This window comes from Amphibalanus amphitrite, unplaced genomic scaffold, assembly GCF_019059575.1.
Source record: "Amphibalanus amphitrite isolate SeventyFive unplaced genomic scaffold, NRLGWU_Aamphi_draft 001071F_arrow, whole genome shotgun sequence".
NCBI lineage: Eukaryota > Metazoa > Arthropoda > Thecostraca > Balanomorpha > Balanidae > Amphibalanus > Amphibalanus amphitrite.
The window spans coordinates 156,426-169,240 of record NW_024882565.1 but is presented as its reverse complement, the minus strand read 5'-3'; the positions used below and the strand labels follow the sequence as shown (position 1 = coordinate 169,240).

The window sequence follows — 12,815 nt, the reverse complement described above, 5'->3', positions numbered from 1 at the left end:
AAGTTACCTTTTTACATTCTGCGATTGTAGAAACATAGAATAATCAATATATATCGAATTATAACAAAAAAATCAACAAGATTACTCCCTAGCGTAAGCAAACACATTTCCTCGTAAGGTTGATCCGCAAAGATATTACTTTACTAACATCTCTGATAAGTAAGCCCATTGTCTTTTTCTTGGTAAGCCAAGTAACAATGACGTGAAGGCTGAGACTCCTTTAAGTTCGGAGATCCACGCTATAGGTATAGATTAACCTCTATTCGATGCCCGACCTCAATGATTAGATTGTAAATAATCATAGAAAATCATAGAACAGTTCCACGATCATTTTCCGAAATACATCATGCTGATTCTAAAAACTGTTTGCGATCAGAACCGAAAACTAAAGTTAGAGGAGGTAATTTCCAAGCCAAAGCGAGCCTCACACACAAATCGACACACTGATACGTTTTCTTCACCAGCTATATTCATGACTCTGATGATACGACTTCCATTTGATCAGTCCCCTTCACCCCATCACCCCTCGTGGAATCCTTCCGCGCTCCATCCGTCGTCGCATCCTCCGGCTCTGTCTTCCCATCTGCCTCGACCTCCGTCCTCTCTCTTTTCACGGACTCTTCGGGTGGAGGGGAGGACGCCGAGCCATCCCTTCGCTTCCTCTTCTTGCCTTGGTTTCGACTCTGTTTCGCCTGCATCGCCTCGTGCGAGATGCTGAAAGGATATAATAGCTCACGACGATGTTCCAAGATGATCTGTGTGGATAGTAGCGGCCCTTCAGGAAGTAGGAACTAAATGAGCTCGGTCCCAGTTTGATATGATCGTTCAGGGATGAAATAATAATCACCATCTACAGAAATGCAGCCCCAGATCGAAACCTGACAGGGAGGCAAGATCCATTGACTCGTAAAGAGAGACGCGTGACAGGACTGAAAGCGAAGGAACGAATAAAATCACCATTCATTACTTGGTATAGGGTATACAATTATTCCCATACCTGCTACATTGCATGATTAAATCGAGACATCCAGGCATTTTAATGGCACGTGCACTGTACCACACTTTTCAAAGTTTAATGCAGTGCTTTAATATTGCCAGCCGTGTGGTTCAAGGGGTGTGGTTAAACGCGTTGAACCACACGGCTGCTGACGTCACTATCAATTATAGTTGTGAGCTTTTTGGCAGGTATGGGAAACACCTTCCAGCCCTAAGGCCGAGAATTCAATAAATGTCACCTCGCTTTTTTAGCGAAAAGCACCTCGGGCCTAACGGCCCTCGGAGTTTTCGCTAAAAAACCTCGGTGACATTTATTGAATCATCCCGGCCCCGGGCAGGAATATATTTACATACATTACGCATTCCAACCGACATTAGGATACGTCACGCAAGGATCCATGCCAGTGTAGAACGAAATCAGACCATCGTTCAGGATCATCGGGCCATCAGCTGGAGGCATGAGAAGGGTTGCTACCAAACATGGGAACATGCTAAAAAGCTAGCTGGAGCGTCAAACTAAAAAAAAACCGGACCGATCACGAGTTGAAATATTAGTACATAACCCTACTAATATGCATGACGAATCAACAAAATCACCAGCTATTTGATTATTTTCTGTTTCATTCCTTCCCTCACAATGCTGTCATCTTGTTTTCCATTAGTGGGAAGTTCCTCAGAATTCCAAAATATAGTAATAGTTTCAAAAAAGTGCTTCTTAAATGCAGGCACGAGATGAGCAATCACCAGCAGGCATGTCCCTCACGGTATCCAGACTGTCCGCCCATATCCTACCTCCCTCTCCCAGCACCCCAAGTCCCCATCCTCACCTGGTCTTGGCGCGCGCCTTGGGTCCCCAGTGCGGCTCGGGGTTCTGTTGAAACCTCCTCAGCTGCAGCTCGCGCGACTTTGGGTTCGCCTCAGGGTGTCGAATGAAACTCACACCATCTGGCGCAGGTTTGGCCAGCAGAGTGGCCGCCGGGCTGCCCGCGGGAATGTTCTCTCGTTTGGCGGGATGGAGCACCTCCCAGGCGCGGATCACAGACCACACAAACTCGGCCGGCGCGTCCGTCTTGATGGCGGAGGCGTTACAGTGAGAGCCCGAGACGCGGTGGCCGGCGTTCAGCAGAGCAGACCTGGCGGAGAAACGGTGGGTCATTTAGTCATGACCACAGATGATCGCATCCATATGTATCACTCATCACATAAAAAAGGATCTAGGAACCAGCTAATCTCATGAAACTGAAGTTAAACATCGCAGGGCAGCACGTAGTTATGTAAGTACTTCGACTATTTGCTCTACCATTTCAAACATATTTATCTGAGGTCCCACTCTCACCTAAGACCTAAGCAGAAGCCCATTTATAAATCTTACCTGAGGTCCAGCATGGGCGGCACGGAGAGTCGACACGTACTGGCCAACCGGCCGGCGTCATAGTACAGAGGCACGTCCGGCAACTCCTCCCTGATCTGGCAACAGATGATGGCGTGGTGACGATTTTTAGAGAGAACGCTACCGCCTGCCACGAAGTCTAATCGCAAATGATTATGTCGATAACAGAGTACGTAAAAGTGTACGTTTCTTTCCACTCATTGCCAGAACATTGCATGGGATATGGGGCCGACGTTAAACATTAGAATCGTGGATTAATCTCAAACACTCAAATCATTCCTTTCATAAACATAACTTTTAAACGAGTAATTATACAAATCTCGTTTGCTGGGCCCTAGGGGTAAATCAAATGCGAGGTCATTATACGTCTATAATCACATAAGACCGCCACACGTCTTCACTCACCACAGATAGGACGCCGACCATGCGTTTGTAGGTGTTGAGCTCGCCTTCCTTTAGCGACTCCAGCAGCTCGGTCACGAAGCCGGCGTCGTGTAGCGGCGCGCTCCACAGGGGTCCACACAGCTGAAATAGCGAGGGGGGGCTCAGGAAAGCAAATCGAGGATATTTTCAAATTTAACTGAATATGTAGTGGCAAACTTTGGAGTTCAGAATAATCAGTAACGAAAATAAAAAAGTTTACGACAGTTCTGTCATGTGAATTTAGTGACATACACGCAGAGCAGAAATGCATATTTAACGGAAAGAACAACTCAGGAGAGACCATAGCCAATAAATACATAGCCACGCGATGAGCATACGCAAATGCCCTTAATAATTTTGGAACATACATTGACTGGAAACACCATCCCAACATTCCCGGATTCCCAGCCAGCCAACTCACATGCGTGGCGAAGCCGCAGTGCGGACACTTGTCGCCGTCCGCCAGCGGCACGGGCAGCGAGTACTTGGCGTTGGGACCGTTCCACGTCACACGACAGAGCGGTTGGAGACGCCAAGAGTCGCAGCCGGAGCACACCAGACAGTTAGACAGCTTACTGAAATAATCAACGAGAATAGCTCATTGGGGGAGGGCAGATCGGGTGACACTTCACTGCAAAGGAAATGAGCGAAACGGGACGGTTACCGGAGAAGAAAGCAAGCGAAGGTTGCTTGTGAGTACAACTTTGGTCGTGGGACAAGGAAGGGAGACAAAAATTTGCTCAGGTTTGCCTACAGTAACAAATGGGTGAAAAATTAGGACATGCTAGTCCAAGCATAAAGCCGCGTCTGTCAATACCCAACGAAAAGGAAGACAGAGAGGAACACACGTTTATCAATCATCATAAGTATTATCAATGAAGCAATTATAGATGTACTTCACATGCTGAGTGAGTTAGGTATATTAAGCCTTTCAACCGCTTCAACCAAGCATTCTTCCAACCACCTCAGGGCTCTGACTCACCTGGCGGACAGTTTGACTTTGCCGGCCGACGTGTGTATCCTCACAAAGAGTCTGATGTAGAAGTCGGCACTGACTGACAGCAGCGGCTCAATGTAGCGGCCGTACCGGTTGGCGTGGCTCTCCACGCACTGCAGCGCGATACGCAGCGCCTGGTGGACGGTGTGGACAGGAGGGTCAGTGTCGAAGCGTTGTAACTTCACACTGCAGCGCGATACGCAGCGCCTGGTGGACGGAATAAGATGATGATGATGATGATGATGATGAATTGGGGGTTTTGGGGCGCCCGGACTACAGTGGTCATCGGCGCCCATGAATGGTCGACGGTGGACAGGGGTGGTGAAGGAATGAGATACTGAACAGTGAACGCCTTCATTATAGGTACGAATGTGGACTTGGAAGTAAAACGCATCATGAAGGTAAAAAGTAACATTTCGAGAGAATTCAAAATTTATGAAAAATATTATTATGCTGCCGAAGGAATGAAAGATAACTTACTGTAACCACGAAAACGATTATTTTTACGACAAGCAAATAACACAAATCGAAGTCCTTCCCAACCAAATTGACAAAAAAAGTTCAAATGGCTCTAAATTCCGTCCTCGGCCCGTTTCGGGCCCCCACTGACCAGTTCGTGGCACATTTTGCTGCGCACCGACATGGCTCCGTACTTCGCGTGGCACGTCTCCGGCGCGTTCCCACACAGGATGGCCAGGTCTGTGCAGGTGACCTGAAGAACGCCACCTGAAGGGATTGACGGGGTGAAGTCAGATATTGATAATTCGGTAGACTGTTGATGCGGTGGTTGTTAATAATAATGACCACCGGCCACCGCTAAGATGCGGTGGTTATTTATTGAGACAGTGGTATAAGTCGATAAAAAGGCAAAAATTGTTCCCGAAGACTAGACCCAGAAAACAGCCGAGTACCCCAATGCTTGATGGAAACCATCTTAAGGTACGCAGTCAGACAATGGTCCAGTTAGCTGCTTACCAGTGCAAAACATCGAATCAAAAACGATCCATACCGGAAGCAATACGATGCTTCTTTTATCTACCCATTCCAAATGCAAGCAGTAATAAAAGACAAATAATAAAACGACTTCTACATAGCTCCAAAGTTCGAGCTCCGATGTCACTGATCCAACTCCATACCATCAGCCACCGCCTGGACGGCCGAGTCGAGGAACACGGCCGGCGAGCCGTACGGGTCCAGGTCAACGACGTCGAACCGCTCCTTCCGCGCCCCGTACATCAACATACTGAAACACGGGAAGGCGCGGGGTAGGTCGTTGAGGCTTGTAGTATTGGGAGCGAAATAACAAGGAGAGGTGCCGAACTGACACATCACGCAAGGGCGGGTTAATGACATAAAACAGGAGAAAAATGACAATATACAGTCTCATCAGTTGGCAGTCGGTCTGACAAACAGCTGCATTAACCCTTTTACTTTTCTCTCCTCAATCCTCCTTTACTTTGCTTTGCGATCATACTTTCGTAATACATCCCTATTATATTCCTCCTTTCTCCCGTTATTTAACTTCAAACGTTATCCATCCCTATACCAAGTCATTCAACTTCATTCACTTCATTCAATCCCACTCTCGTCTCTTTCTGATATCCGGCCTCTTTTCATTTTTTCACCCTTCCGTTCCCTCTCTTTTTTCCGTTCCATTGCTGCCCTCACCTGGCATCGCCCTGGTGCGGCTCCACCAGCTCCTGGACACCGTTATGTTCCACGTTCCTTCTCATGGACTCCACGGCGGCGGCCGACAGATCGTTGGCCACCACCTGACGGAGACCGCCAACCTCGCGGGCAAACCGGCAGGAGCGGAGACCGGAGGCGGCCAGGGCCTCCAGGACTCGTAGACCCGTCTGGGGAGGGGAGGGGTTCACTGTTCATAACGTGGGCTCATGTGTTATCGAAACATGATAAGCATAGGTACATGAAGAGATTGCTATTGACGAAGTGCCGAGGCTTGAATGTAGATGCTTGTTTAAATATCCATTTGAGTAGGATTTCGGGTTTTTTGAAACGCTCAGTTTTTGCAGCGAGCTTTTCCTGTTAGGGCTTGCGAGATACCCGCGGAAACACATATCTCTTCAGCATTGCGCGCCACACAGGAATGCGGCTGATTCACGTGCGATTGTGAGCGAGGTGCTTCCCTCCGGGAGAAATTCGCCGTCCCCATATGCTTAACACAGAGCCGAGCGGCGGCTGACAGGTGGCCGGCTCTCGGGAGATCGGCAGCCGACACTCGAAAAATCGACAACCCGCCGCTGAATGCGCGTGCGACAGTGCTGAGCCGAGTCGTTCCCACGGTCTGAGGTACCCCCAGTTTGAAGATTCGGCTGTAGAATATGTAGTTTTAAATACGTAGTTTGACGTATATCTCGGAAAAGTGAGATACGGCCAGAAATGAGTGTGGGTCCCTCCGTTCTGAAGATTCTGATCGACGCCGATTGAAATAATTCGCCGTGCATATCTCGGCTTATTGACGACCGATTGACACGGGATAAACACCGATCGATACCAAATGGCTCTGTGTGTGGGGGGGGGAGTAGAGTGGCAAGTTTTCCTACCCGACGAACCCGGAATTATCCCGAGGGGGTAGGTGTGGGAGTAGAGTCGGGGGAACGGGGGGGGCGAGTGCAAGTACCAAGTACTTTCGCAAGTACCAAGCAAGTACCAAGTACTTTTACAAGTACCAAGCAAGTACCAAGTACTTATGGAAATACCAAGCAAGTACCAAGTACTTTGGCAAATACCGAGTACTTATGCAAATACCAAGCAAGTACCAAGTACTTTGGCAAGTACCGAGTACTTTGGCAAGTACCAAGTACTTTTGCAAGTTCAGCAAGTTTTTCGCCAATATCGAAGCTTCTAGACGTCCGATCATCACCGGAAAAACACCATTCGATCCCAAATTTTCTCCCGAATCTTTTTATGGCCAACGCGACGCGGAGCGAGCCAAGATATCTTGTTTAAATATCCATTTGACTAGGATTTGGCGTTATTTGAAACGCTCAGTTTTTGCAGCGAGCTTTTCCTGTTAGGGCCTGCGAGATACCCGCGGAAACACATATCTCTTCAGCATTGCGCGCCACACAGGAATGCGGCTGATTCACGTGCTTTTGTGAGCGAGGTGCTTCCCTCCGGGAGAAATTCGCCGTCCCCATATGCTTAACACAGAGCCGAGCGGCGGCTGACAGGTGGCCGGCTCTCGGGAGATCGGCAGCCGACACTCGAAAAATCGACAACCCGCCGCTGAATGCGCGTGCGGCAGTGCTGAGCCGAGTCGTTCCCACGGTCTGAGGTACCCCCAGTTTGAAGATTCGGCCTTAGAATATGTAGTTTTAAATACGTAGTTTGACGTACATCTCGGAAAAGTGAGATACGGCCAGAAATGAGTGTGGGTCCCTCCGTTCTGAAGATTCTGATCGACGCCGATTGAAATAATTCGCCGTGCATATCTCGGCTTATTGACGACCGATTGACACGGGATAAACACCGATCGATACCAAATGGCTCTGTGTGTGTGTGGGGGGGGAGGGGGTAGAGTGGCAAGTTTTCCTACCCGACGAACCCGGAATTATCCCGAGGGGGTAGGTGTGGGAGTAGAGTCGGGGGAACGGGGGGGGGGGGGGCGAGTGCAAGTACCAAGTACTTTCGCAAGTACCAAGCAAGTACCAAGTACTTTTACAAGTACCAAGCAAGTACCAAGTACTTATGCAAATACCAAGCAAGTACCAAGTACTTTGGCAAATACCGAGTACTTATGCAAATACCAAGCAAGTACCAAGTACTTTGGCAAGTACCGAGTACTTTGGCAAGTACCAAGCAAGTACCAAGTACTTTTGCAAGTTCAACAAGTTTTTCGTGAATATCTAAGCTTCTAGACGTCCGATTAACACGGGACGAACACCAATCGATCCCAAATTTTCTCCCTCATACTTTGATTGCCAAAGCGACGCGGAGCGAGCCAAGATATCTTGTTTAATTATCCATTTGAGTAGGATTGCGGGTTTTTTGAATTGCTCAGTTTTTGCAGCGAGCTTTTTCTCTTAGGGCCTGCGAGATACCCGCGGAAACACATATCTCTTCAGCATTGCGCGCCACACAGGAATGCGGCTGATTCACGTGCTTTTGTGAGCGAGGTGCTTCCCTCCGGGAGAAATTCGCCGGCCACCGGCCGGCCGACGGCTGGAAAATTCCACCGGCCGGGCCGGCGGCGGTGTGCAATGTGGGCAGGTGCTGCCACCTGTGCAGTCGTCCGGCCAGAGCCGCCGTGCGCGGTAGTTCCGCGTGCGGCCGCCAGAGGCATGTCGCCCCGCGCGTCGCTTCAAACCTGACGAATCTACAAAAAGTTTAATAACTTTAATAAGAGAGACGATAAAGCCACAATTCCAACGCTGAATGTTGAGCAAAAGCAAAGGGATCCAACACAACCATCTGTATTTACTGTATTTACCCTTTTCAGTCAGCGATAAGCCCCAGCAATCGCACCGCTGCAAAACTCGCAAGCTGTTCACCGTGCAGGGTATTGCATTATAACCACCCACCGGCTCTTTCGACGTAAGTGTAATCGCTTAATAGGTAGGACGCAACAAATAAGAGAAATGATAGGTAGGTGAATTAAAATACGAATTGGAATTTTAAACAAAACTCAAATTGCAAACAATTCATTAAAAACAAATCAATACAAACTGCGACCACGGGAAAATTGAAAAATCTTAAACGACGTCTGATTTAAACGTCGGAAAGGAACAAGTTCTTTGCGGTATTTAGACAAGTAAATACCAAGTATTTTAGAACAAGTTCTTTGCGGTATTTAGGCAAGTATATACCTTTGGCAGGTTTTCAGTACATTAGCAAGTTTTCAGTACATTACCAAGTAGCAGGTGATACAGCAAGCTGGCAGGTACTTTGGCAAGTTCAACAAGTTTTTCGTGAATATCTAAGCTTCTAGACGTCCGATTAACACGGGACGAACACCAATCGATCCCAAATTTTCTCCCTCATACTTTGATTGCCAAAGCGACGCGGAGCGAGCCAAGATATCTTGTTTAAATATCCATTTGAGTAGGATTTCGGGTTTTTTGAAACGCTCAGTTTTTGCAGCGAGCTTTTTCTCTTAGGGCTTGCGAGATAGCTGCGTGCACACATATCTCTTCAACATTGCGCGCCTCACAGGAATGCGGCTGAATCACGTGCGATTGTGAGTGAGGTACCCCCAGTTGGAAGATTCGGCTGTAGAATTGTAGTTTTAAATACGTAGTTTGACGTAGATCTCGGAAAAGTGAGATACCCCATATGCTTAACACAGAGCCGAGCGGCGGCTGACAGGTGGCCGGCTCTCGGGAGATCGGCAGCCGACACTCGAAAAATCGACAACCCGCCGCTGAATGCGCGTGCGGCAGTGCTGAGCCGAGTCGTTCCCACGGTCTGGCGGCCAGCTGGGTGGGGGGCGGGGTGGGGAGTGGGGCGCCGATTGCCGGCCGCTTCTCCACGGGCAGGTGCTGCCACCTGCGCAGTAGTTCCACTGGCGGCCGCCAGGCCCGTGCGGCAAGCGGGCCGTGCGCGGTAGTTCCGCCAGCGGCCGCTAGATGGATACCGCCGCGCGCGTCGTGTCTAACCTGACGAAGCTACAAAAAGTTAGATAACTTTAATAAGAGGGACGGTAAAGCCACAATTCCAACGCTGAATGCTGGGCAAAAGCAAAGGGATCCAACACAGCCATCTGTATTTACTGTATTTACCCTTTTCAGTCAGCGATAAGCCCCAGCAATCGCACCGCTGCAAAACTCGCAAGCTGTTCACCGTGCAGGGTATTGCATTATAACCACCCACCGGCTCTTTTAACGCAAGTGTAATCGTTTAATAGGTAGGACGCAAAAAGCAAGGAAGACATGATAGGTAGGTGAAATAAAATACGAATTGAAATTAAGCATAACTCAAATCAAATTGCAATCAATCATTGGAAACAAATCAAAACGAACTGTGACCAAGGGAAATTTGGAAGGTCTTTGGTCGTCTTAACACGTCTGATTTAAACGTCGGAAAGGAACAAGTTCTTTGCGGTATTTAGGCAAGTAAATACCAAGTATTTTAGAACAAGTTCTTTGCGGTATTTAGGCAAGTAACTACCTTTGGCAGGTTTTCAGTACATTACCAAGTAGCAGGTGATACAGCAAGCTGGCAGGTATTTTGGCAAGTTCAAGCTGGCAGGTATTTTGGCAAGTTCAACAAGTTTTTCGCGAATATCTAAGCTTCTAGACGTCCGATCAACACGGAACAAACACCAATCGGTCCCAAATTTTCTCCTTAATCATTTTATGGCCAACGCGACGCGGAGCGAGCCAAGATATCTTGTTTAAATATCCATTTGAGTAGGATTTCGGGTTTTTTGAAGTGCTCAGTTTTTGCAGCGAGCTTTTTCTCTTAGGGCTTGCGAGATAGCTGCGTGCACACATATCTCTTCAACATTGCGCGCCTCACAGGAATGCGGCTGATTCACGTGACAAACTCGGTGGCGGTCCCTCCGTTGCGGAGATTCGCCGCCGACCGCCCGACGACGGGAAAAACTGCCGAGTCTGCCGGCAGCTGCTGCCACCTGGACCGCAGTTGGGGCGGCCGGACCGGTGGCTGCTGCCACCTAGCGGTACAACCGCAGTCTGGCGCATACAAGACCGCAGCGTACACTTATCAAAGCATACATGGAAGTCGTAACATACAACGTTCAAAACATACAAAAAACAGACCAGGTAGTCGAAACATACAAAAGTGCAGTACCAAGTACATTTGCGAGTACCAAGCACTTTCGCAAGTACCAAGCAAGTACAAAGTACTTTTACAAGTACCAATCAAGTACCAAGTACTTATGCAAATACCAAGCAAGTAGCAAGTACTTTGGCAAATACCGACAAGTACCAAGTACTTTGGCAAGTACCGATACTTTGGCAAGTACCAAGCAAGTACCAAGTACTTTTGCAAGTTCAGCAAGTTTTTCGCCAATATCGAAGCTTCTAGACGTCCGATCGTCACCGGGAAAACACCATTCGATCCCAAATTTTCTCCCGAATCTTTTTATGGCCAAAGCGACGCGGAGCGAGCCAAGATATCTTGTTTAGTTATTCATTTGAGTAGGATTGCGGGTTTTTTGAAACGTTGAGTTTTTGCAGCGAGCTTTTTCTCTTAGGGCTTGCGAGATAGCTGCGTGCACACATATCTCTTCAACATTGCGCGCCTCACAGGAATGCGGCTGATTCACGTGCTTTTGTGAGCGAGGTGCTTCCCTCCGGGAGAAATTCGCCGTCCCCATATGCTTAACACAGAGCCGAGCGGCGGCTGACAGGTGGCCGGCTCTCGGGAGATCGGCAGCCGACACTCGAAAAATCGACAAGCCGCCGCTGAATGCGCGTGCGGCAGTGCTGAGCCGAGTCGTTCCCACGGTCTGAGGTACCCCCAGTTTGAAGATTCGGCTGTAGAATATGTAGTTTTAAATACGTAGTTTGACGTAAATCTCGGAAAAGTGAGATACGGCCAGAAATGAGTGTGGGTCCCTCCGTTCTGAAGATTCTGATCGACGCCGATTGAAATAATTCGCCGTGCATATCTCGGCTTATTGACGACCGATTGACACGGGATAAACACCGATCGATACCAAATGGCTCTGTGTGTGTGTGTGGGGGGGGGGGAGTAGAGTGGCAAGTTTTCCTACCCGACGAACCCGGAATTATCCCGAGGGGGTAGGTGTGGGAGTAGAGTCGGGGGAACGGGGGGCGAGTGCAAGTACCAAGTACTTTCGCAGTACCAAGCAAGTACCAAGTACTTATGGAAATACCAAGCAAGTACCAAGTACTTTGGCAAATACCGAGTACTTATGCAAATACCAAGCAAGTACCAAGTACTTTGGCAAGTACCGAGTACTTTGGCAAGTACCAAGCAAGTACCAAGTACTTTTGCAAGTTCAGCAAGTTTTTCGCCAATATCGAAGCTTCTAGACGTCCAATCGTCACCGGAAAAACACCATTCGATCCCAAATTTTCTCCCGAATCTCTTTATGGCCAAAGCGACGCGGAGCGAGCCAAGATATCTTGTTTAAATATCCATTTGAGTAGGATTGCGGGTTTTTTGAAACGCTCAGTTTTTGCAGCGAGCTTTTTCTCTTAGGGCCTGCGAGATACCCGCGGAAACACATATCTCTTCAGCATTGCGCGCCACACAGGAATGCGGCTGATTCACGTGCTTTTGTGAGCGAGGTGCTTCCCTCCGGGAGAAATTCGCCGTCCCCATATGCTTAACACAGAGCCGAGCGGCGGCTGACAGGTGGCCGGCTCTCGGGAGATCGGCAGCCGACACTCGAAAAATCGACAAGCCGCCGCTGAATGCGCGTGCGAAGATGAGCGGGGTGCCGCCGTTCCGGAGAGACGGCTGGAAAATTCCACCGGCCGGCCCGGCGGCAGTGTGTTGGGCGGCGGGCGGCGGGGCGGGGTTTCCCCGTCCAGCGGCCGGCAGCGCTGAGCCGAGTCGTTCCCACGGTCTGGCGGCCAGCTGGGTGGGGGCGGGGTGGGGAGTGGGGCGGCCGATTGCCAGCCGCTTCTCCACGGGTAGGTGCTGCCACCTGCGCAGTAGTTCCACTGGCGGCCGCCAGGCCCGTGTGCGGGCCGTGCGCGGTAGTTCCGCCAGCGGCCGCCAGAGGTCACGCGCGTCGTGTCTAACCTGACGAAGCTACAAAAAGTTAGATAACTTTGATAAGAGGGACGGTAAAGCCACAATTCCAACGCTGAATGTTGGGCAAAAGCAAAGGGATCCAACACAGCCATCTGTATTTACTGTATTTACCCTTTTCTGTCAGCGATAAGCCCCAGCAATCGCACCGCTGTAAAACTCGCAAGCTGTTCACCGTGCAGGGTATTGCATTATAACCACCCACCGGCTCTCTCTACGTATGTGTAATCGCTTAATAGGTAGGACGCTAAAACAAGTTAGAAATGATAGGTAGGTGAAACAAAATACAAATTGGGA

The 12,815-nt window shown here is 49.2% G+C and overlaps 1 protein-coding gene across 24 annotated transcripts in view; it reads right to left on the bottom strand.

The window, feature by feature from the left end:
• Window positions 1–451: 451 nt before the first annotated feature.
• Window positions 452–12,815, bottom strand: part of LOC122369774 (probable tRNA (guanine(26)-N(2))-dimethyltransferase) — a 51,982-nt gene continuing 39,618 nt past the window's right edge. For 21 of the 24 annotated variants that reach the window (XM_043344752.1, XM_043344761.1, XM_043344768.1 and 18 more), the window contains 9 exons: window positions 5,475–5,662; window positions 4,943–5,049; window positions 4,417–4,532; window positions 3,792–3,940; window positions 3,231–3,384; window positions 2,792–2,911; window positions 2,369–2,463; window positions 1,824–2,129; window positions 452–714 (listed from right to left, as the gene is read on the bottom strand). In XM_043344752.1, the coding sequence (XP_043200687.1) occupies window positions 471–714; window positions 1,824–2,129; window positions 2,369–2,463; window positions 2,792–2,911; window positions 3,231–3,384; window positions 3,792–3,940; window positions 4,417–4,532; window positions 4,943–5,049; window positions 5,475–5,662 (1,479 nt within the window). In that variant the 3' untranslated portion in view covers window positions 452–470. The remainder of the gene's footprint in view (window positions 715–1,823; window positions 2,130–2,368; window positions 2,464–2,791; window positions 2,912–3,230; window positions 3,385–3,791; window positions 3,941–4,416; window positions 4,533–4,942; window positions 5,050–5,474; window positions 5,663–12,815) is intronic. The other 3 variants (XM_043344770.1, XM_043344769.1, XM_043344764.1) reach the window with 1 other exon arrangement.